The sequence below is a fragment of the Exophiala mesophila genome (assembly GCF_000836275.1).
Source record: "Exophiala mesophila strain CBS 40295 unplaced genomic scaffold supercont1.1, whole genome shotgun sequence".
Classification (NCBI taxonomy): Eukaryota; Fungi; Ascomycota; class Eurotiomycetes; order Chaetothyriales; family Herpotrichiellaceae; genus Exophiala; species Exophiala mesophila.
The window spans coordinates 3,234,488-3,260,117 of record NW_015622504.1 but is presented as its reverse complement, the minus strand read 5'-3'; the positions used below and the strand labels follow the sequence as shown (position 1 = coordinate 3,260,117).

Below are 25,630 nucleotides of genomic sequence, written 5' to 3'. Positions count from 1 at the left end.
TTGACATGACGGGGGGCACCGTTTGTACGGTTGTGATTCTATACCGTTGAATGTTCTTGAGAAAGCCAGACAACGAGAACTTCTTCATCACATATACTGGCAGTTGCAATCGGCAAGCAATGCCAATTGTGTATAATTGTGAAAAGGCATGATACAAGGGCAGCGTTGCGAGCCAGCGCTCCTCTTTGGGGTCAAGTGCAGATGTACCCGCTTGGGATGGGCCCTCGAACAGGGAGTATAAAACCTGCGCCACATTCGACACCAGGTTGTAATGTGTGTTGCATACGCCTTTTGCGACTCCTGTCGTTCCACTGGAAAAGTTGATGGTGGCTATCTCGGTCAAGGCCTCATCGCCCAGATTGTCCCATTTCCACGAGTCTGCTTCCGCCGCACTGGCTAGAATCTTTGTCCAGGGCTGCAGGCCGTTCTGGTGCTCTGATTCAGCCTCCTCAAACAAATAGATCATACTGCGACTGAGGCCAGCCACTTTCGCCGCAGCCAATGCGGTATCAACCAAGGAAGGATGCACCAGAAATAAAGCAGGCTGTACATTCGAAATTTGGTGTGCAAGCTCTGTGACTGTGTATGCCGGATTCGCCCCGGTATAATATCGTCGTGAACCCACAGCTGCCAGATAGGCAAGGGGAACAAAGATATGATTAGGTGTAAAGACCATGATAGCGACTTGCTTGCCGATGTTCAGCTTCTCGAGTCCGACCACGAATCTTTTGACGAATGAGAGCATCTGCTTGGGAGAAAGGGAGTTGCTCGGCGTGTCAGCGTCGATCCAAATCGGTTTCTCTGACAGCGCCTCGCTCTCTGGAAACAGATAGGAGAGAATATTGCATTTTGGAATTTCAATGTCGTCGAAGTTTGATTTGTAAACCATCTTTACGTTCCTTGGGCTTCTGCTTGATGATGATTTGAAAGGGCTGGTGGACAGGTAAATCTGAATTCTCAATGTTTGGTCGACATTCAATGCAAACGACGATACCTACAATGTTGTAACCGTCTCGTTGCAACAGCCACAATAACAGTCATGCACGACTCATCTCATTTCCTATTCCGGCTTGGAAGTGTAAGCCTCCCCTGAGTGAAGATTCGTTACTGTCCTCCGGTGCTTTCGGAGTTCCGGTCTGGCCGGACGGGCCGACTTGTAGCAAATGGAATGCCAATGAGATTCGGTGGGTACTCAGGCATCCTGGCTAAGTACTGGCAGAAGCATTAGTACCCCGGACCCACCCCGGACCCCAGGAGAGCATCCTTGGAGCCAACTGTGAAGGGTTTCGACCAGATGCTCCATTGATTTGCGGGGTGAGCCAAACCCACTGCGCTGGCCATCTATGGATACTTTATGTTTCCACAGCCACATCATTTCGAGCCGCCTTGATTGATGCCCACTTTGTGAGGAGGAGGAAGCAACTTAATAGTTCGATTCAGGTACGATTCATTCATCAGTCCGAGATCGAAAATGCTCAAGGTCTAACTGCTGGTGGCCGTACTTATCAGTAGTCAATCAGCAAACGAAAATGGATCTCAAAGGCAAGATCGTGGTGGTTACCGGTGCTGCTCGTGGCATAGGTCACGCTGTGGCACAAGAATACAGTCACCGGGGAGCACGGGTAGTGCTGGCAGATATCAGTATCACTGCACAAGACGAGGTTGTGGCTCAGCTCAAGGCAAGCGGGCACGAGGCCTACTCCTTCCAGGTCGACGTCACCAAAGACAATGAGGTCAAAAGATTTGCAGCCCAAGTGATCAAAGACGTCGGAGTTCCGGATATAGTACACAACAATGCGGCCATAATTCGGTCTGGGAGCATTATCGATATTGAGATCGAGGACCTTCTTCAACAGATGGATGTCAACGTTTTCGGATATCTTCGTGTCACACAGGCGTTTGTGCGGGCAATGATCGAGCGAGGTCAGGGGAAAATTGTCATAACAGCATCGCCGAATGGTCTCTTCCCAGCACCAATGGTATCGGCAAATCTGGCTGCATACTGTCTATGTAAGGCCGCTGACGTTTCAATGGCTCAGTGCCTCGCGGCTACGCTCAAGCCTCATGGAATCACCGTGTCTGTGTTGTTCCCGCACATAACTTTCACGGATGGCATTGGCAAGATCGAAGGCAAAGCATCCGACGAGTTTCACCAAGCCGTCGGCCAATTCATGGTCGCAAATGGCGTAGCGGCTGAAGCCAATGCCAAAGCACTCATCGATGGACTTCAGTCAGGGGCGTTCTTCGTCAGCGCACACCCTAGTCTCCATAGTGGATTGACTGCGTGGGCGTCTAATGGAATGGATCCACTGCAAGATTGGCTAGGATCCGATACTGGCGGCATCGAAACGGAAGCGTGATTTCTGTAAAAGAGAGAAGGGGATGCAGCGGAAACCGTCGTTTCGTTCGGGGAAACAATGCGAAATGCATTCAGCGCGAAGATATGGGTGATCAAATGGAGATTGAGTGACAGTCAACTTGGCAATCTCGACAAGGCATTTAGTTGGATAGATTGGAATGCCTCAGAGCGGTTGAGGGTCACTTCTATCTCATTAGTGCATTAGGGACGGCCCATGGGAGCCAAGTTTGAGTCATTCCTCGAGAATTTCAGAGGAAATATGCAGAATAGCTAGCTGTCTCTTCGAACGGCCAAGTCCCTTATGAATCACACGTGTTCAGCGTCAGTCTTGCAGTTATGATACATTCCCACCAAGAAACCATCACCTTGGGGCCACCAAAATGGCAACCTAGCGTCTGAGTAGTTCAGAGGAAATTGCGATTGAGCTCTTTGTCCCTCCATTGGCATTACCCAATATGATAAGAGGGTTCATAACGACAAAGGGATCAGAGTAACCGTGACGCGGGGCCACCGGTGGGCCTTAGAAATTGGACAGCTTGATCATTGAGAGAACGACGGAGCCTAATACCAGGAAGGATACTAGATCTATTGCATGACTCTCGAGGGCCTACACCCAGTGAAGGGCACTAGTTCAAGCCTCTATCTCTATCTCACGAGGAACTGGTTTTGACCGAGGGATTTCCTGAGAGACCTTTTCCAACCGGTCTTGCTTCTCGGCCACACTTTCCTCCGCTGGAGCATCGATGTGGGCGGTGAATTCCTCCTTGTGATCAATGAGACAAAGGGAGACTGGGAATGCGATGTTAGCGACTGACATTGGTCATGTCTAAAGGCGTACTGGATCCAGGATTGGACTCACCTAGTGCTGCGATGAACGTAAAACACCCAGAAGCAATCCACAGATTTCTGAAACCGATTCCATACGCCCGAGTGATGGCATTTCCAGCTGCAGCAATGATGGCTGGTGTAATCCCATCAACCTGAGCTAACAGAGCCTCATCATGTGTCATCAAGGCTCCAATCAGCATTCCCAATGATTCTTCTGGCAATCCAAGTGGTAGGACTGCTGCTGCCACTCTCTTTGGGACCTCGGTTGAGAGAGCACTGTTGAAAAGAGCGTTGTTAATGGCGAGTCCGATTGTCGAGCCAAATGCTCGCACCATGATGACGAGTGCAGACGCACTTGAAATAAGCTGGGCGGGCGTGGAAAGCTGTGCTACTACCATAACCAAAGGAATGACAGTCCCTAACCCAACACCCAAGAGAACAGCGAAGGCATAGAATGCGGAGCCAGGATTGCCCCCAGATGTTGCTGCAAGACAGATGAATGCGATGGTTTTCAGTGTAAATCCCAGGGTGATTGGCAGCTTCAGCTGCTTTTTAACAGACGAGTACCATCCTGAAAGCAAAGCCGTGACGAGCGAGACCACAAAAACCACCACGAATGGCAGACACGCTGTGAAGAAGTCTGCCTGAGTAAGAATCGAGACCGAAAAGGCAAAGTAACTGTTGACGGCAAAGAAAGCAAGGCCTTCTGCAAAGATTGTGGCTAAGGCGATCCACATGTTTCGGTCGATGAAGAGGCCGTGATGGAAGATTCCGTCCTTTTTGAATCGCCATTCGTATACTCCAAATGCTATCATCAACGTAGACCCTATAACAAACGGCACAATGATGCGGCTGTTTGTCCACAAGTAAGGGTTTCTCGACCACGATAAGGCGACACAAAACAGAACCAACCCCGGGGTGAAGAGTGCATAACTGATCCAATTAATGCTGCGAAGCTTTTCTTTCATGCCCAGTTGCGTTTGAAGCTCTCGCTTGGGTGGAGAGTAGAAAACAGCCACTCCTGTCGTAGCAATGAAAAAGACTCCGCCCCCGATATACATGTAAATTCGGTAATTTTCGTAGTTGCCTTGACGCAACAAGGATGCTGCGGCGAGGATGCAAACGACAGTAGCAGTGCCAGCCCCAACATTGATCGCACCTTGTGCAATAGGGCGTTGTTTTCGAGGAAGAACCTCGGACGCAATTGCATGAAGCAATGGCTGGCATCCATAGGAGATTCCAATAACACAGAATGCACCGATCATTGTGGCCATGTTTTGAGCTCGAGATGCGATGAACGAGCCAATACCGCCACACATGAGTGTTAGTATAACAATCCATTTGCGACCCCAAAGATCTGCAAATTGGCTTAAAGGTGGAGCCAGTATCACAATGATAATAGTAATTGATTGTGCCATCCACGTGCCCTGGTTGGGCGCCATGAATAAGGTCTGGGCGGGTTGAGCAAACAGCCCCGCGCCAACGACGCCAAACATTTGTGCCATATATGCAAAATTGACGGCCTGTCAAGTATCAGCATGTTGATCTTGGAACGAGACAGGGTGGCTAGAACATACAGCTAATACGAGATAAGTTGGGAGGTGGACATGCACAGAATCGGTCGTGTCACGACGTTCGAGGGTATCTTCGACTGCCATGTTGGAGACAATGACTAAGGAGCTCGGAGTATGTCTTTTCCAGATAGAATTACAAGAAGTGAATGAGCTCAAGTAAAGATGCCAATTGATTTCATGGGGTCTACAGGACTTTATGCTCCTCGCATCCTTGGATTTCAATTTGCGGAGGTCGGAGGAAAGCCAGGACGTAGAGCCTAGAATCTCTCAGGCTTGACTGCTATCCACAATAACCAGCATGAGATAGTTTTCTACCGAAATGGTGACAAGGGACTAGCACAAGACAGAACAGGGAATATCACGCCGGCTCCGAAGACATCTCGGTGAACAAATCTCGCTGTAGACTAATCCGGGGCGACCGGGGATACCGAAAATCCGGGGATCTGGGGAGTGGCGGACGCAAAGGCGAGCGGGGAGGCAAAAATAAAATATTGCTACTTAGGTTCAGTGCGGGCAGACCCTCTGCTAGGTAATGACAAGGGAGATGGTTGAGAAGGGGCGTGCGTAGAAATGGCAATGCCTCTCTGCATGGCACCAGAGAGCGGCGGACTTTTCTATATGCCACTTTGACAGCAACCATCCACTCGGTCGCACTCGTTGGCGGGATGGCCATCGACGCAATTCGGAATCTAGCCCTGGCCCAAGGTCGACCGTGTTTCGGGCATATGGGCAAAAATGGGTCGACGAACGAAGTACTACACATTTGCTTCTCCCAGCTGCTAGCATTCCCAACGAGTACCTCTTTGAGGGTTTCGACTTCAACAGCAGGTCCGACCCAGTAAATGGATCTGTCAAGGATCAGAACATGAGATCGACCCTTTCCATTAGCCCTTACTCGAGACTAAAAGCCATCTACCGTCGAGGGATGTCCACCTGAGATTAAGAGAGGAGAGAGTCTCTGTAAGATCTTAAGAGCTCGAAGAGGAGCGAGGTAGTTGCAAAGATTTCGTGGCCTATAGGCTAGAATAGAGAGTAGACTTCATTGTATCATTAAACTCCGAACTGAGAAGAGGGAAAAGGCCCGCTCCAACAGAGTTTAAGAGGCTGAGTTTGAGACAAGCGTTGAGGTGAGTATAAATAGAACCAGGGCGCGGTGTCGGGGTGTTTCACGTTAACCAAGTTGCCAGATGTCCCAGAGAAAAATGGGTGCAGGTAGGTAAGGTACGTAGGTAGGTGGATGGAAAGCTGCTCCGTATCTCATCATAGAAACCCATGTATCCAGAGATTGTATTCTATTGCCCTAGCCGATCTACGGAGTAGAAGGTTTCCGTAATTTCAAAAATGACGCGTTGTTGATATCCATCCACTGAAAACTTTGTTATGATTTCAACAATGCACACGTAGGCTATGGGTCATGATCACCATCAACTCAATCACTCTTGCAAATTTGAATCCAGGTCAAGCAGGAAATTCGTCATTATATTTTCATACCTCCAATATCCAATCCCAGAGGCTTCTAAAAGTTCCCATCCCTAGTAATAGTAACCTACTATGTAATATGCTGCGTGCGGACATAAAACCATCCAAAATTTTGTACAAATGAAACCCCTCAAACCACCAGTGCTGCCAACATGGCAATCAGACCGGCGCCATATCCCAATGCATGGGTTGCCGATGCAGCTCCAGTAAAAGTTGCTACAGGTGGCCCTGTTTTGGCGGGTGAGCCAGTAGAGTGTGCCACAGATGAAGACCAGACCGCGGTGGGGCCAGACACTGTGGTCATTACGGACCCGCTACCAGAGCTCGTAGGTGGATATTGGTTGCTGTCGCCGCCGGACCCTTGGTTACCTGAGCTTCCACCTGTTGACCCGGAGTTGCCGTTGCCGGACCCCGAGTTGCCCTTACCACCGCCAGATCCTGAGCCATTATCGCCCGAGGGAAATTGTGGGAACTTATCAATAGCATCCAGAATGGCGACACCCATTCCACCAGAGAAGTGAGTTTGGATGTGGCAGTGGAGGAGCCATGCACCGGGAGTGTCGACTTGGTATCTGAATACCATCCATGCGCCAGTACCAATAGCAGGGGGGTTGGTGTAGCCATCCACAAAGGGAGGATTGGCCAAGTTGAAGGGAAGACCAGCGGCTTGTGCCTCTGCGACAGTGGTGAAGTTGAAATCGCCTGGTGCACCACCAATGGCAAAGAACTTGTTGGCATGCTTATGAATGGGATGTGGCTGGGCAAGTGGTCCTTGGATTCTGATGATCAAGTCGACCCACTGTCCGTACTTGGTCTTGAGGATCAAGTCGCTATCAGGAACGGTCGCGGGGTCTTGGAACAATAGCGGTGGAGCAGCATCATCACGGCTCTGATTATACGCTTGGCTTCCGGACAAGGTCCATGCCCAGGCGTCGGTAGGCTGCGACGGATCATTCGAGATATCCAAAACGTATGTGAGATCCGATGTGGCCGCGACCGAGACTGCAGGATAGGGAGCTGCAAGGGCTCGGTTGAGAGAGGTGATCAGGGTAGTGTTTTGACCGCCATAGTTGATGACGCCAGCGGTGTTGGCGACACCAGCTGAACCTTTGTAAGACAGAAGTCCGAAACCTGAGACAACTTGGTTGACACCGGCATTGGCAACACGGATCGTGTAATCAGCGGGTGCCTGGTCCAACTTGACAAAGAACGAGATTCTATCTCCGTTGCCAACGGTGATCTCGTCAACCCACTGAGGCACAATGTAGTTTCCGTTGATTTCATACACGATCAGCTTGTGGCTGTCAATGGCGACTTGAAGAATGGCAAAACCACCAGGGTTGACGAAAGACATGGCGGCGTACCCATCGTTGGCATCAACCGTGTAGGTGTAGTTGGTCCCTTCATATGGAGTGCAAACATCGTAGACATCAGGAGGCAGGGCAGCTGCGTTGAGGGGAAATCTGCCCTGGAGCACCGGGTTATTGGCAGGAATGCAGCCCTTTGCCGTGAGCGAAGTTCCGTTCAAAAGAGCCGGAGTCTGAGGTGCAGCATTGGCAGTCAGGAACTCGATGGATGGACAGTAGACAGAGCCTTGGCCGTTCAGGATGATGGAGTCGGTGCAGGCAGTGTCCTTGTTTGCCGCCTGTTCAATGGCGAAAAACTCAGCAAAGGTATATCGGCTCCAGTCCGAGGCGAAGACTGTCTCGACTTGGCTGGCAGCCTTTTGGAGGGTGGGGACATCTCCAATCTGGCTGAAGGGAGTCTCTGCGTCGTCCGCGGGCGCGATGATGATGGCGCCATACAGGCCATCCATCATTTGTCCCTTGTAATGGGCATGATAGAAATAGGTACCGGAGTCTTCGGCGGTCCACGTGTATGTGTAGGTCTCTCCGGATTTGATGACAGTTTGGCTCACTCCAGGAACACCATCTGCTTCAGGGGTTCCCAACTGGCGAATACCGTGAAAGTGGATTCCAGTAACATCGGGAGTATTATTAATAATTGTGAAGTCAACCGTCTCGCCGACTTTGAGGTTCAAGGGTGGACCGGGGAAAGATCCATTGACGAGAAGGGCATCTCTTGAGATGGCCTTTGTGGGATCGGTAGGTCCCCAGGTCGCTTCGATGACGAAGGGGACATGTGTGGACTGGCTTCCCGCAGAGACCAGACTGAATGACGAAAAAGCGAGTGTAGCGGCGGCAAGGGCCTTGGACAGGCTCGTGAAAGCCATGGTCGAAGCAAAGACAAAGAGAGTGGGTGGCGAGGATTAGGGATGACGGTTGAGGTCGAGGTAACGGGCGACCACAGGAGGATACTTAAATCCATGTGGCTCCATCGTCAACGTAAACTTGGTGGAACCAGCCATCCGGGAGTGACAGCCTTCGGCGGCCAATAATGTGGTCAGTGTGGCCAACAAAAGTTTAACCTTTTTCAATCAATGTCTCCGTCCACATTGTATTGATACGCCAATTTCCAAGCCTTCCGTTCCCGCTCAAAGGCTGAGTAGCATTGACAGAATGACCACACGTCAGCAAAGGATATGGCCTAGGCCGCAATGTAGGCGGCGTCGTGTGTCAGATCTTTTGATGGCCGTCATCCTCAAATGAAGCACAGCGTGCGGCGAATGAGGGGCCTGGACCACGCATGGCCCGGTGTCTGAGAGGGCATGATCAAACTCGGGGGAGGAAGGGGGATTCTGGCCCACAACCAGTTAGCAGAGGCCCATGATGACGGGAGGGACGTACGTTGGATCTCATTCGAAGCCATTGTCGATCGAATTGTTGTGACAGATGAGGTTGAGCGGTGGCCGAGGTTGCCCTGACGAAGGAGAAGAGAGTTTGAAGCGCGGTGGCAGGGGCATGGAACGTGTTCTGCGTGGCAATTGCTTGGTTGAAACAACATTGAAGGCTTCAGAGGCTTAGAGCAGCTTAGTGTGGCTGGATCGGGACTAGTGAAGCTTAGCCTGATCAGCGCACTCTAGTCACTCCTAGTGGGTAGGTAAGCCTCATTTCTTCCAATTAAGCACCAACCAACGTGACCTGCCACCACGAGCTTATTTTGGCCCTGCCACCAGGTTTCAGCACCATCCAACCGTCAGAACCGTCTTCTCGTGAGCCACGACAATCTCCCACACATCCTCAATCCCCGCCATGTCAACAGTGAGCCGACCACCCCGCGCACCAAACGCTCGGGCAAGTGTCACAAGGCTTGATGCGAAATTTCATCATGAGATCACCCATAAGGCCGTGCTCATGGGTAGCCTCTGGCCTGCGGGCCGAGCTGCAACGTGAGTCGCCAGAAGCCTATCCACCCAAAGCTTCAGCATGTATCAGGAGCACACCCAAAACAAACTAAGCTTCCGACCCTCTTCCTCAAGCCACACAAATCGGTTCCTGAGCCGTAAATAGGAAAAATATGAAAATCCTCCTCGGAGGCGGTCTCAAGTGGTCGACCCAACATGCGATTCCTCCGTCTACGATGCGAACCCAGACCCCACTCAAGCACATGCAGCCCCAGTCAAAACATCGCCAATTCGTTCCTTTGGATGGGATGCATGAATGCCTTACCAGATGCGAGTCTCGACAGGTGGACATGCGTCCTGCAGGAGGTTCTCTCGTGAAGACTTTTCTCTCTGACCATTTACCAGTCTCGGTCATTAGACGAAAAAAATCAATAATACGATATCGGATTCCTGGAGCGACGCCCCTCTCTAGGGCTGACAAGTTGTTAGGGACTAGACACGATTGAAACATTTCCATATGTGATTTGGGCTCAGATGACAGAAGGGCCAAGTTAAATTGCCATATCGATCTGGGTTATACGATCAGAAGTTTCTTGAGGTACTTGAAACGGCTGATCCTTAGAATTTTGGTCTGGGGACAAGGTAGTATCCTGGTTTTGTTGAACCGTGGCCGTGGTTATTGTTGGTAATTTGACGTGAGAGTTTACTTTCGGGTAGCCCTCAGGGCCCCTCGGCCCCTGAGCCGGCTTGGGATACCCATACCACGTGATGACCCCTCGTGCCCCTTCCCCTCTTCCCAGATCCCAAGAACCGGGGATCAACCGCTACCCACTGCCAAGATTACGGAACATCTAGAGTACACCAAGCGTCGAATGCTATACGGAGGAACTCTAGTATGCATCCTTGCGCGCTCGCGTTCTTTCCTTATTAGTGTTTTATTGTTTCGATGATCGTGCTTGCCAAAATTAACACTCATGAAACCCTCACTTCCTCCTACAAGGATTGATCCTGTATAGGTGTATGTGGTACAGTATAATCTCCTCCATCACTAATAATGGTTGTCATCCTCATAATGACACTCCGCGGGAGGTATATGTGATGAACATCATATTCTAATGTGCAAATGATGAAGAATGTCGTGTTACTGTGGCGGCCACTTCACAGGCTAATCAGCCCCGTTAATGAAGCACTACGGCACGTCATTTGCCATTTGCATCTGTCAACCAAGTTTGACAAGGATACTAAGGTATCATAGTGCAATCCTCTCCTACAATCTACCCGTGGGTGTAGATCTGCGTTAGAATCGCCGAGTCAGTTGAGAGATATATCCTCACCTTCCAGCTGCCAAATGTGCGCCATCTGACCTGCCGTATGATTGCTTGGTACTTCTTGTTATCTCAGCCAGGTCCACGTTCTCGCCCAGCTCGGTCCTTGTGATGAAGCCACGGGTGAAATTAAGCCTCATAGCGGCCAAGCACGGACTTGGATCAAGCTCAAAAGCAGGTCTTGTTTTCACTTATGTTTATTGGCTCCATTCGGCGCGACTGAAGTCGAGATCTGATGACACATTGAAAAAACATTCGCACGAGCTGGAGCTTAATCTCTCGACACAATGTTGTTCTCAACTTCGGGTCAATGGTTCGAGTGGGGCACCGTCAGGCTGCATCGTGTGTGATTTGAGCCTTCGGCCAGGTTCAGTTACGAAAATCTCTCAACAATTCCTCCCGAGGGATCGAGAAAGGCCAGACAAGTCTTTAGACTCCGCCTTCGGTTGCGATACGAGACAAAATTGATGCTCACTTCCCATGACTAATGCAAGGCGCAGGCACTGCCGCGTTGGTGACCGGTTCGGTTATTGCCAGTCAGTTGTAGGCAGATAACGCCGGTGCCTGATGATGTGACCAGACTGAGCTGCCAGTTGCACGAGGACCTATTCTTATATGCACACCTTTTTCTTTGCGTGACACACAACACGTCAAACTCGCATGAAACTCCACATAAACTAGAACTCCGCATGGTTTTGTAGCAGGAGGAAACAACCCTCGGCGACGCACTCGTCAAATGCAGGCAAAGTTTCATCTCATCATACAGTTCCCTACCTATACTGACCAAGAAGCCGGCGCTACTGTCACCGTCGCATGGTTTCGCGAACTTGGTCGCCGTGATGTATCTCGGCCTGTCACGTGATCACCGCCCACCTCATCGACCGACCCGTAACAGTGCCCACAACGTGATAGTTGATCGCCTCGAGTTCATGCCAGGAATCACACTAGTAGACAATTACCTCACGGCGGGTTTAGAAAAGATTGATTCTCGTGTAACTTTTGTGAGAATTGGCAACCTGGACTCGGTCGATCTTCTTTTGGCCTGGGGCTCGGACCGTCCCATCTACAAATGAACTGCTGGCTTCTCTTGAAGCTTAAATATATTTCATGCGTATCGATTCTTTCCCTCCCACGGATAGAACGAAATGTGCCACTCTGCGTGATATTGAGATGGAACTCGGTATACTAGAGACAAGACAGTCCTATCTCGAAGATGAATATCCCACATACTTAACATTGGTTGTTTCCTCGATGTGCACATTTTACTTCAGCCCCACTGCCTGATCAACATTCAAGCTCGGCTAATGGACGGTGTGCCCAAATTTGGCGAGGTGCAACCTAGCCTACACGAGGGAGTCAATTGTAGCCAATGAAGATCGATTGTATGCATGTACGTACAGGACCATTGTTGTAAGTGCCAGTTCAGCTCCAATTAAGCGAGGCATTCGCCAGCAGAATGATCAGTGGTCACGTACTATGTACTTGGACAGGTACCCATGCATACGTGGCTGGCGCTTGATATGAGATCTCAGCCTGATGGGGGATGGCATTCGAATCTTTCCTTCCTAAGAGTCATCGAGTCTAAGTAGCTATTCCTTGTTGTTGTCTCGATAACCCGTATCCGAAATCCATTGCCTCAAACCCCGCAAGACCTATCGTCTACGCTTTTCCGAAGGTGTGAAAACGTGACCATGAAGGGTCCTCGCGCGTTGAAAGCTTTTTATGCGTCCAAAACCTGGCTGAGAAATGCTCTTGGTACGTCTCAGATATGTGATCAGACTCGACCCCAGACAGAGACAACTGAAGCAGATTAACTTGTCAACCAGGGTACCATAATTTGCAGATTCTAGTGGTGGTGTTCAGTCTGATATCATGGTGTACGCTTTGGTTTCTTTAACTCTGTCGAGTCTGTCCATTTTGGATTACTGCTGACTGGATCATTGTCTGCAAGCGATCTTGCTTGCGGGCTGTTCAAGCGCTTCCAGGCACATGCCATCCGTTTATATCCTGTCCGCGTCGTATCCCGGCCATTCTGAGGACTTTGAGAGCCAGAACAGCAATGGTTCTTCCTGGACAAACTCCGAGTTGACGACCATAATCCGGAATTTATCACAGCATGGCAGAATCAATGTCCGTACCGGCTTCTTTGCCACGTGTGTCCAGCTCCAATCAGACCTGCCTCGAGCCCAGCCGTGGACGTGTGGCGACCACGATCAGCTCTATCAGAGGATTCCCGCGGGTTCAGATCCTCTCAACCTCATCGAGTATTTTTCCAATTTCTCCTCAAAGGTGGTTTTCTACGGACTCATGTAAGCTATCTCTTGATCAACATCCTCTCTTTCTTCTGGGTTGCTAAATAGAACACCCACTCCACAGCATCGCAAGCATGTTTCTATCCATCCTTGCCATCGTGGCCTTCTGGAGCTTTCCAGGTTGGACAACTACCGTCAATGAAGATGGCGAGGACGTAGACACGAGACCGTTCCCGGCGCGGAGCACGATACACTTGATCATCTCAATGATGTGTGCTGCCAGCGGCTTTGGTCTAATCTCTGTCTTGTGGTTGCATGTCGGAGCGGTGGCAGCCTCGGCAACCTTGAACTTGGTCTACAAAGGCTCAGTTAAAACCGGAGTGGGTGCAGTCGCCATGACCCTCGGTTGGCTGAGTGTGAGTTTACAGATTTTGGTCTGTGCCATGGCGAAAATTATGATAATGTCCGTGGAACTCATAGACAGATTGATTAATGAGGACCAACCTCAATGACGCTCAGGCCAGAGGCCGCTCTGCAGCACTCTCGGGATCCCTCTCTGACGGAACTGTTCGTGCTCTGGAATGCGAATCATATATCCATTCGGCCAACGGGCGTAGATTGTCATCGGGCCGGAGACAGAGCATCAGAAGTGTAAAGGCGACCAAGAGAGCAACACAGATGCTGATGACGACTACCATCCCGTGCACAAGTCCGCCATTCGCCCATATTGATATCAAGGGGATCACCAGGAAGATTGCGGCAACTAGTAGCTGTAGCGACAATGATTCGTGAATCAGAGGGATCAGGAGGCGCCCCAGTGCTGCAATTGCAGCGCGCGTGCCAATGGGTTGGGATTCGGTGAGATTGGCATTCTGACGAATGGCAATTCCGACCACTTTTTTGGCATGTAGGATTGCTTGACTTCGAATGAGAAGCCTTACTCCATACGAAGTTGCAACCAAGGCTATAGCCATAACCCAAAACCACGTGATGGAAGTTGTCTCTGGGTCCAATTGCCGGACCTGCATGCCAAAGAAAGTTCCAGCAAACGACAGAGGTATGAAAACAAAGGCTAGGATGACAAGGTTATCAGAGTGGGTGATTCAATGTCAGCTCATGTCGCAGGGAATACTCACCAAGCTCGGTCAACTTGCTGACGCTCTCGGCTTCAACTATAGCTCTTCTGCTTTCCACCACAGACAATGAGCTCACCAGAGTGATGAGCGTCTTATCCAGACGTTCTTGAATGCGGCTTATCTCACGGAGAAGTTGTTGCTGACTTGATGTCTTGGAAGCATTGTCGTCTTGATCATGAGCACAACTTGATACCTCAACGAGGAACTCGGTGAATTTGGGAATCTGTCGAGTCAAGTAGCGAAGCTCCCCACCCGTGATATTCAAAAGGCTGCGCCATATCCGTATGTTGTTCTCTAGTACCACTTCGTTATCCGAGTTGCTCAGAATGTTGTCCAGAAATGTTTCTATCGACAACAAGAAATCCAATGTATCAGCGTGGATGATCTCGAATATCCTGCACAAAGGTTGAGAATGGCTGTCTAGTGCCTCAATTGGCAAATGGTGGGTGGTCAACCAAAGCGACAAATCTTCGCGAGTTGATGTCAGGTGGCTGAGCAGGCCACTAGGAGGGGGGCGGTCAGTGGAGATGGCGGACTCAGGGCCTCTGCATGCCACGTTCATGAAAAAGGATTTACTACGGAATGGAGGTGGGTCAGGGGAGATGATCTCCGGCGGGAAGAAGGCCTGGGATTGTTGTTGCCCAGTCTGGCTGCTTTCAGGTTGTAGACTGGCGTCATCCATGCCTCCCTGAGTGGCTACAGCCGAACTGTTTCTGCTGGTTTGATGGGCTGAGTTCTGGTCAGGATGTTCTGTCTGTGAATCGACTGAAGCGGAGCTCGAGATTGGGAGCTCTTCACGCTGCAGACTGGAGGGCTCTTCTGTCTCACTGCGTGGTGCAGGTGAAGGCTGAATCACAGGTGAACGTGGGACCGCGAGCTGCGGTTTAGTAGAGGCTCGAAATTGGGCAGTTCGTCCACCTTCATAAGAAACCTTATTCGAAACGGTTCCAAATTCCGGGTCCACCAGTAGCAAGACTAGGGGAAGAAAGCTATCAGCCAGTTCCACGCGTGCGAAGATGGATCATCTTTATAGCAGCTTGGAGAGCTCACCAATGCCATGGCCTCGATATTCCCCCTTCCAGATGGTCAAGCGCTCCTCTGCTACAAGTTGATCTCTGCGTTGCAGGTTGGAGGCCGTCGCCCTTGAATAATCCCAGATTGCATTGGTCGTCCTCAAGTCAAGAAACGCCCGGCGGAAGTTGCTACTTCTCTGATAAACTTGGGATTTTGCTCCAAGGTCAAGAGTAAGGCTAGCAGGTGAGACGCGCAGGGAAGATTCTACAGCGGAAGGCACCCAATCGAAGTTGACAACATATGGTCGATGCCACTTTATGGAGAAGAATTGCTTTTTGAAGCGGCGTGTCCACCACGTCGAGTACTCGCTGTCTCCAAAAGGAAAAGCATCTTTTCCCCTCTCGGAATCTTTCCAACCACAATTGGTGAGATGGGCGGCAAACAACTCGGCATCCAAGCGCAGGATCCTCTCCAATGCGACGATGAGGTCAGAAGACACATCTTCAATGACTAGCGTGTGCGCATGACATAAAGGATGGGACGGAATGAGAAGACCTTGGACGTCTTCCTGATCACGCACATTTGAGAGAGAACTGAGATGGCTCGAGGCAAGGAGCTCTCCGCCCTGAGAGTGTTCATATCGTGATATTGATGGCTGTTGGTGATGAGACTTGAGCAGATACTTCAGATGTCGATTCTCTGCAACGACATCGATGGGTCGAGAGAATGCTGGTTGTTGTGCCATTGATTGATCCTAGGGCACACTCTGTTTGACTCAAGTTTTCGTGGTACTCAAGACGACTTCAGAATCTGAAAAATCAGGCTGTGAGAGTGTAGGTCTTGGCTCCGCCATTCGGCCGTGCATGGTGAGTTGTGCACCGAACGAGGATCATCAACGAGTCAAGTGTGGACCTAGCCAGGTTTGGTTAGGTCCTCATACAGTACCTACGAGTATGGAGTAGGCTTTGAGCTCTCCTAGACATGTGGTTATGGCAATAGATCTCGTTGTACGAGAGCGAAAGGAGCGAGAGGTTTTGTTTGTCGAGAAAAAGCAGCAAGTTTCAACCATGGCCTAGGTAGTACTAGTATTTCACTCCCAATTCTTGATGAGAAGGATGGTCAACCTATTCCGTAGTCTTCTGACAGCGACGACTGAGGAGACACCATAGATGGAGGCCTCTGCCCAACCAATGAAACAGCGAGGGAGATGTGGTCAAGGGCGAGCCTGTCGCACCCCACGGACGGAGAACAGCATGATTGTTCTCTTGCTCGTTATTGAGGCATTGAGGATCCAGTGGAGGGACGGAAATCTGCACGCCCTCGTCACACTGTGCTGTCCAGTGAGGAGGAGAGGCTGCTAATGGCGTGAGGCCAAGTTCAGCTTGGCACCCACTAGACCGGTCAAGTTGGTGATCAGACGACAGCTCAGCCAACATTCTGGAGGTGGCGAAAGCTACTGTAGGTCGTGTGCAGCTGCTACACCTGAAATATAAGGGAATAGCCGATCTCGAGGCCACTAGTGAAGAAGGGGAGGGGGAGTGGCCTTGGGTGGTGGTGGCGTAGCATTCAACACACTTCATTGCCAGAAAAAATAACAATAGGATGTGAATTGAGACCGGGGGAGCCCTTAGAGGAGCCAAAGATGCGCAACAAGAGTTGTTGTTACCGACGGTGGGACCGTGGAAAAGGACACAGAGCCATGGGTGTGGGGAGTGTCTGTTGTCACGAAGATCGAACCCTTTGTCATGAGTGACTCCTTAGTGCGCCATCTAGCGGGTACAAGGAAGACAGCATGTAAAATTGCTGGTAGGTACACATTATCATATTGTCGAGGCAATATCCCACACGAGAGCACGGACCATTGACGTACTCGTAAGGATGCCACTTCATGCGTACCGAGTACTCGATACCCCATACTCCGTATGTCTACTAGTTTGATGGCGTGATGGAATATGCGTACGGAGTATGTATGGAACCACGGAACCTACGTCTCAGAATACATGTGTACGCATACTTGCTACTCAGAAGCCAAATGTCCCGTGGCCCGTGCCCTGAAAGTTTTAAAAGTTGACGCCGTCCGTCTGTGGAGCAGCGGTCCATGCCGTTCCTTGAAGCGTCTTGGGTCGGAGATCATTTCCATTTCCCTATTACAAGATGCCAGCCAGCTTGAAGAATGTTAGACCTACAGTACTAGTAGAGTTTGCCAGCCTGATGAGTGTACACTTTGCAGTGCCAAATTATTCGATTTCAATCCAACTCTCGTCTGACGCTACCTTGAGATTTTCGTAGTTTGACATCTACACAAGTACATAAGAAAACAGAGGTGAGGTGTTGTGCTGTGCTGTGCTGTTCTGTAGCTCCTGATGCAACTGTACGCAATATCGGCGCATCCTGTGTGCTCCACCCACCGAGGTTGAAGATCCCTGGCGGATCCAAACCATCAAATTCCTGAGGATTACTCTTCATAATGACACAGATCCATTTCCCCAGAATCTGCGTCCCCAACCCATCTGGATTCCCACTCATTCCCTGCAACGGCCAATGCCAATGCTTCAAAACGTGGCATAACAGCCCTGGGTCAGGCTTCCACATGTCTGTGTCATGCCGTCCCAAAAAAAAGGCTAGGGGCCCGCCAATATGCTTTTGATAACCAGTAACATGCTATGCTGACATGGACAAAGTAGATTAACACAAGGGTATAGATCAGCGCATCAAAACATGATATATGTCGTCTTGCCCGTGGGCAACGGCTTCGTAGGTGGTTAAGTGTCACTGGGTCTTTGTGGATCTCCTGCAGTCCTCATTGGTCTGCATCGAGACTTTGCGCCTCAATGTCCGAGTTTGATCAAAGGAACCGACATAGTCTTTGAGATCGTTGCGTGCTTGTTCAGAGAGCTTGGGACTGTGTGGTCGAGAGGTCAAGGATAGAGAGAGTGAGTTGGACGACGTGGTTCGATGGACTGAAAAGTCATAGGCCGGGGGAAGAGAAAAGCTATGGGTGGTAGTGGCTGACGACCCCGAGGCTAACGACGACCGTTGTGTGGTGACTTGAATGGGAATCGACTCGACCGAGGACCATGATGAGCTGGTGGAGGCGGGAGATCCGACAAGGTGATCGAGTTGGGTGAGACGACATGCCGAGGAACAGAATGCAGTGCCATTGGTTTGACCATCGCAGGACAGACAAAAGTCGCCCATGGTGAAATCCATGTTGTGTAACGAAAGGTTGGTGGAGATGGTTTAGAAGAGGGTAGACTGGCGACTCTTTGTACTTGGTGGGCAGTTGAGCATCCAGACAAGGCACCCTCGACCCAGGGGCTGTGGTGGCAGTGACGAGGATTTGGTTCTCAGTCAAAGGTCACGCAGAATAGGCCGCTGGTCACGATCCAACAAGGCTGACGTGTGAAAAAATTGTGAGAGGGTGTAGAGGATGGTGAGGTTTGAGGTGCTGACGATGACGATGACGATGCCTGTAAGTCTCGTGTCTCTGTCACCAGGTGGAGGAGAGAATGACGGGAGAGAATGCTTAAGGTTCTGGTCAGGAGGAGATGATATCAGAGAAAAGAGCTGGGGGATTTGGGTCATGAGGAGACGGGAGGTAGGTGTTAGATAAAGGAAATCAAAGTGAAGTTTGGGGAAGGATGTCGATGGATGAATGAACCAACCAACTGACCAACGAACCAAGGATTGACAAGCCGAGCCAGCTTCAAGTGGAATAGAACAAGGTATGCGAGCAGGCTGCTACTAGCTCGTATCACGAGTGGATCACGAGTGCTGAGGCTGCAGACTCCCGAGTCCAGGGACCTGAGGACCTGAGGACATTTGGGTGGAGGAGGAGTTGGGACTCCAGGCCGGGAGAGGCGAGGAGGGGAAGATGTGCGCAGGTGTGGGCAGGTGTGTGTGGGTGTGGGTGTGTGTGTGTGTGTGTGTGTGTGTGTGTGTGTGTGTGTGTGTGTGTGTGTGTGTGTGTGTGTGTGTGTGTGTGTGTGTGTGTGTGTGTGAGAGAGAGAGTGTGAGAGTGCGTGCGTATATTGGCGAACACTGGTGTCCGCAGTAAGCGTCTGTCGAGTGTGGGAGTGGATATGGGTATGGGTGTGGGAGTGGGTGTCTGAGAAGAAGAATGAAGTGGGTGGATGGTGAATTGTGAATTGTGACTCGTGAGATGCGCAGATGAGATGTGGAGAAGGCGCCAGTGCCAAAGGCAGAGAGAGAGAAGCAGCCACGGAGCCTAGCACGCCTCGTAGAGGTGTGGCCTGGAGCCTTGAGAAAAGAGCGAAGAGAGAAGTGCACTATGGTGTGTCATGCCATCTGTGGTGATTCGACTCTGGTCAAAGTCTCTCTTCTCACGCCTTCGGCACCAGCGAGCTCTCCCCATCCAGTCTGTGACAGGAGATTCTTCAGGTCGTGGGTGCCCCCGCCCTTACCCATGCTCATGCTCATGCCCATGCCCATGCCACTGCCACCACTAACGTGCCCCAGGCCCGGCCCTCCAGAGCCCAGTGGCGTGAAGCAACATCAGCTCCACTCAACAGTCGTAACTCAACTCGAGCATACAGTCCACCTCAGGCTCCAAGTACTTAGTACTGTGCACTCACACTGCATCGAATGTACTCCGTAGTTGGTTATGCACCGACTTCTTCGCAGGCCAAGCACTAGGGCCGAGGTGGCCCCTGCCGCCTGGAATGACCCTAAAGAATGCCTGGGCCCTGGATTAGCTTGGGTCAGTCCAGCGTCAGAACTCGCCCCGCTTTATTCTTAGGCGTGAGACGCTCCACCAATCCCCCTAGAGAACTGCCACGATTGTCCATCTCTAGTGCGAGGAGGAGTCTGAACGCCTTTAGGGATTCTGCACCTACTGCTCTGTGTCCGCCAGCCAGGGATTAAGTCCAAGGCGCTGTATCCTGTAGGTGCGTACTCCGTTCGCATAACAATCAACGCCCGGGCGCCAGCAAGGCGCCAGACAGCAATGCCTTGCCCCAAGTCCCTCGTTCCTTGTTCCACTGTCCACCAATAACACACCTGGAACGTCCAACCTTGGCTTCAAGGATGTCTCGCGCCATCAAGGCACCACGCCAAAGCTTTCTGGCCCCATTGGCACCTATGTATGCGTACTGTAGGAGACCGTAGAGACTTCCCCCTCTTACCTCAAGGCATTAAAAAACAAAATGTGTCTGACCCATCAAGTCGACAAACTCGTTCAAGCCAAGCACAAGCAGTGCGCACAGACACTTCAGGTGACCACTTTAGATATCGTATCTAGTCGATAATAATATCATCAGGGTCGTCTTGTGACGGAAACAGCCTGTAGAGGGACGGGCCAGACGGCACGGTTGGCAACTATGTTCTTGAAGACGGCATAGCGTCGCCCAGCTTACGTACTTTTTGCTTGCTGCTGTGGGATGTATCATGTAGCGTCCCATGTTGACAGACACTTGGGCAAGGGTCTCGGTGAAATCAGAGGTGCTCGTTGCACGTTTCCAGCGGCAGGTGTCATCATCCAAGCATCTTTGAAGGCAGGTGTTGGTCAATGCTGAACCCTTGGAGGCTTGGAGGGCAGTGGAGGGTCTTCAGACTGGCACAGTCGATGGGTGCATGCTGACATGGGCGATAAGACCCTTAGCCTCGACTGTGTAGACGAGGCAGATTTGATTCGTTGACCCGGCATGATCCTCCACACCATCAAAATTTGCACTCTAGGGTGTGCATGGTGCAGACGCCTCTGACTCAAACTGGACGATTGTGTCTTGCTTGGATCACTTGAAAGCGTGGGGTCCCTTCTTGCTTTGGACTGGCTCCTAATTCTCTTCCCTTGAAGAGTTGTCTTTTGACGATAGTGCAAGTGAAACGAAGGCGAAAGCGACGGCGTGTGTGCCTGCCATGCCTTCACGGACCATGACCATGACCATGACCATGGCAATTTCTGACCACACAAGACATGTTCAAGGTTCGTCTTGCCTGCTTTGGTTCCTGGTGGCTGCCTTCAGACAATGACCCACGAGTCCAGGCTGCAGAATGCACACTTGAGACTCCAGGCTTCAGTTTTCAGTTTTCAGTTTTCAAGCCTCTACAGTACGTAGCCTCAAATTCTCTGCCTCTGGAATTCTTCGCACGTGCTCTTCGTATCTAGCTCCAGGAATACAGGACTGCAACTGCGCGAGGACCGCTGCATCTACGCATACACATCCGCATCCGCATCCACATCCGCATCTCGTGGCGTATGTACAGAGTATGTAGTACCTACTCGTAGCTAGTAGTACCTGAAGGCATGTACAGTTCTGTGCAACAATGGTTTCTCCACTGCGTCCGAGCACCTGCCACCTGCCACCTGCCACTGCTACTGCTATTGTGACCACATTCAATTCTTCCTTGGCAGCTTCCTTGGATTCTTCCTCTTGTTCTTCTTCTCAAACTGCGATGTGACAGGCCCGAGGGCCCAAAACCTCGTTGCGCCACCTGTCGTTAACCTGGCACAATGACAAGTGCACAGTCCTCATCAACAAGGAGAAATCCCTCGGTTCAACGCTCGTTCGTCTTCTTGCCAAAGCTTCATCACGTTTGCAAATCCTCAGAGAAGACGCACCAGCCGCACTTCCCGTGTTGCATTCTTGACTGACCAACTCCAGGATATGCACATCCGTTTGAGATCTGCATCGTAATACGAGTACCTCGATGCGAGTCCTACATCTGATCAAAAACAACCACGGCTCTTCATGCCTGTGTGAAGCTTGATTGTGGACAAGCTAGCCGGCGTAGTCATCATGACCACAAATGATCTGCCACTACGACAAGGAAAGGCCCGTCCATACCCTCGGCTACCTGCAGTAGTCTTGTGGTCCCTTGCACGCCGCAGATGGAGTCGTCTCAACCTTCCTCTCCACTTGATGTATGGTACAGTCAGGACTTTCCAACTACTCCGTACACAGTTTTTCAATCGCTTCTGTCGTTAGCTCTTCTGTCACGATCCATCTTCGTCACACCCACCCCCTAGGCGGCCCCCCCAACGATACAGTCAGGTCTATGGACATCCTCATCATGTTCCATCATCAACACGTCCGCCAGCCAGCGCACTGAAAGATCCACCTATGTACAGTCGCTGTTGCCCATAGTGCAGTACTTGACGATGATCACGTCGATCAAAGGGTTCAGGCGAGCATCGCTTAATCGGCAAGTGACAGCATGTACATACATACGAGACATGGTGATAATCATTGTCAAAGAAAAATCACAATGCCTCTTGTCATTGACCAAGTCTCAAGTCCCCATTCAACGCCTGAATTCTAAGTAAAATTAGAGGGCGACTATACCTACACATGGTGTTTTGCCAACAATGCGGGGAAGACTTTTTTAGTCGGTGATGTGCACTCCAAGCCAACCAGCCATCAAGCCATCGTTTATCCTCCAGAGGGCATCTTTCACGAACCAAACTCTCTAACACGTTTCCAACCACGCCACCCATGGGGCATGGATGTCGCCTCTCAGCGCCAGAGGGGCCAGAGGGGCCCCTCGGCCCTCTCAGGCTCCGACACACACGCCCCGCCACTGCCTAGGACAAGTCTTGACTTCTCCAGATCCAACAAAACGCCAATCTCGCTTACCCCGGATCATGTGAAGAGCCAAAGAAACAAACACATCTCCAAGCTGCTGTGGAATTTGCAATTGTCAATTGACCCAGGCACGCCAGCCAGTTCCACCGTGCCACTGTGAGTCTGAAGCGCTAGGCTTGGCCAGGTTGGCAACGGAGCCTTTGAAGCCACGCTCAGCCAGTAGTCACTCGCCGACATGCACCTCCCTAATGCCTGAGTCTCTGCACAATTCATGCTAGCCGCAGTGCCTGCAGTACTGTACCTACAGTAGGTATCAAAGCCATGCTCTCCACCTGTTTCCAATCCGCCATGGATAGTTGGAGCCGTGCTCTATCGGTCCAAGACCAATATCATCCGTGCTCCGTGGGTTACTGCAGTCTGCAGACGCCTACGAGTACTACGCAGTGTCTGGGGCATGTTTCTTTTTGCTCCCACCCTGCCACCACCCTATTCCCAATCCAATATGACTAGACCAGATGAATGATTTCCCCAGACTCACTAGTGAGCTGGAGGGACCTGGAGAAATTAGAGACTGGCCTTGCAGACGAGCATACCGGTGGCTGGACAACTGAGCGACGCCCAAGCCATGGCCCCTCGGGCGCGAACCTAGCCTTTGATTCGTAGCACGATGGCATCATAAAATGGCACTCAATGCATGTGTGGCTGTCGAACCAGCCAAGTATTGGAACTCGGGCTCTGCTACATAAACTAGCGCCTCATTATGAGAATGGGTACGACAGTATACCATCCAGGTGACTCTCATGCCTCCTGTCTCCTGAAGGTGGACCAAGATGGCAAGGAGTACGGCACCCGGGCCACTGTCCCCACATGCTCGTCGAAGCCTTGACATCAACGTCAAGTTTTGAACCTCGTGCTAGGGCCATGAGCAAATGCAGGAGAAATGCAGGTCTCCGTTCTGTGCGCTGATAGCTATGTGCTCACGTCGCTGTTCTTTAGTTGACCTGACGGTGCCCGCCTATCGAGGCACGAGGAAGAATGTGTAGACCTTGCACCAGGGAGCAAAACGTCCGACTCATGTTCGTATGGACGTGCTCTGTCGTGTGGCTCGTGTCGAATTGACCCTGATAATCTAGCACTGGAATTCGGAGGACTGATAGCCAGTTCCCACCAATCCCACAGGTCTATTCGGGCATGCTAGGCCAGATCGACTCAGCACCAGATGACCCATGATACTCATCCCACTATTATCATCATTGTTACTAGCGAGGGTTTGGATATTCATCCCCTCGTCGCTCCCAAGCGAAAGAAATGAATGCATGACCTCAGTCGTCAGACTGGCCGAGGCTATACATAGTCGGCTATTGTCTGTGCGTGTGCGGACTGCGCTACCAAGGAGACTACTACTAACTATTTCTGATGTTGCTGAGAATGCCTTCTTATCTCAAGCACCCGTTGGCACTCCCAGGAACCTCATCTCCCGTTCCCCCCACGCTATTGCGCAAAACAAAAGCGAGCCAACCACGCCGACCTTGCCTATCATGCCAACCATGCCACTCTGACCACGCGTCTGTGCATAATCTCAAGAAGGGCCGGACCGCCGATTCAAAACCGCTGATGTGCCCGAGGGGCCCTCTCTGCTCCTGCAGGTCTATGCGCACTAGCCTCCTGGGTTGCTGGTAGCACATGTGATTTTTACCTAGAAGGATCTCACATTCCTTGGACCTATCTGGCAACCGAGGTCGAACGGATCTCTCTGGATCATGCAAAGTCCAGTAGAGTCGAGTCCAGACTTGAGAAGGCCCCGTCCTGGTCCAACTCATCACCAAATAAGCAAAGTGCGTGCGAACTGCCTTGGAATCGGTCCTGGTGTTTTAGTCGAGCTTACCCATTCGTGCCACTTCACACGACGGTGGTGATGGATTCCTTCATTCGATGGCTTCTTGATCAGGTTAGGACAAGGCTCGAGGGCCCACTGAATCCTGTGCAAATATTCTGGCTTGATCGACAACTCGACATCAATCAACAAATCGAGGCCAGGCCTAACAAGACCGGACGAACATGAATGATATCCGATTTGTACCGTCGTGCACCTGCAGCGCGCCGGGTCATAACGCATCATCAGACTGGTTCCCATCAATGCCATCTCAGCCCAATCTACAAGACCAACATTGCTATCGACAAGGAGAGAGACTACTAACTACATCCTGTCCAATCCTGTCACCTGCATCACAATGCCATGTCCACCACTCGCAATGAACCATGCTGCATTTTGCCACAGGCACCATGGCGCCAGCGCCCAATGTACGGGCAGAAAGCGCTCTTGATCGTGATTCATCGCCACCATGTCCCGAAGTATGAGAATGGCGACGGCACAGTTTCCTTTGCTTCCGGGCCACTTCTTCCCTTGTTCGGACATGAAGGAATACTTTTCGCCATCATCGCAAGCCTGAAGAAAACTTGTGCTTGATTAAGAACTATTTGCCATCGCCGGTATAGGATACATGTGCATCCAAGCGAGACGTGAATGCAAGACACCACGGGTGGTTTTTCTTTTTTCCGTGTAGTCTCAGCCAGCCCATCGGACGAACCTCAAGGGCTTATACGGAGTAAGCTGAAAGGACTATTACTGTTTGAAGGTAGGTAGTAAGTGCCCACTCGTTCGTGAAAACTCTCAGCTAGACGTCCGCGGCCTAGTCAAATACCTCATAAGTCGAGAACACGGGGTTCAACATCCCTCCCCGGAGGTGGGAAAGGGGCCTCATTGTTGATTGCATCCAAGGCCGTATCACCTTCCAAGTCGTAGACTACTAAGAAGGAGATAGTATTAGCTGGTCTATCATCCTAAGTTAGTGTGGACCTGTCGAGTACTTGAACA

The 25,630-nt window shown here is 51.0% G+C and overlaps 3 protein-coding genes across 3 annotated transcripts; all 3 read right to left on the bottom strand.

Moving 5' to 3' along the window:
• Window positions 1–6,219: 6,219 nt before the first annotated feature.
• PV10_01038 (uncharacterized protein) lies at window positions 6,220–8,515 on the bottom strand. Its single transcript, XM_016365195.1, has one exon. The coding sequence runs from the start codon at window positions 8,471–8,473 to the stop codon at window positions 6,371–6,373; it is 2,103 nt and encodes a 700-aa protein (XP_016228844.1). The 5' UTR covers window positions 8,474–8,515; the 3' UTR covers window positions 6,220–6,370.
• Window positions 8,516–13,576: 5,061 nt separating this feature from the next.
• Window positions 13,577–15,956, bottom strand: PV10_01037 (uncharacterized protein; the record flags this gene model as incomplete). Its single annotated transcript, XM_016365194.1, has 3 exons — window positions 13,577–14,133; window positions 14,198–15,172; window positions 15,248–15,956. 3 exons carry the CDS (start codon window positions 15,954–15,956, stop codon window positions 13,577–13,579), a joined length of 2,241 nt encoding a protein of 746 aa, XP_016228843.1.
• A 1,864-nt stretch (window positions 15,957–17,820) lies between these two features.
• Window positions 17,821–19,144, bottom strand: PV10_01036 (uncharacterized protein). Its single transcript, XM_016365193.1, has one exon. The coding sequence runs from the start codon at window positions 18,419–18,421 to the stop codon at window positions 17,981–17,983; it is 441 nt and encodes a 146-aa protein (XP_016228842.1). The 5' UTR covers window positions 18,422–19,144; the 3' UTR covers window positions 17,821–17,980.
• Window positions 19,145–25,630: the final 6,486 nt, after the last annotated feature.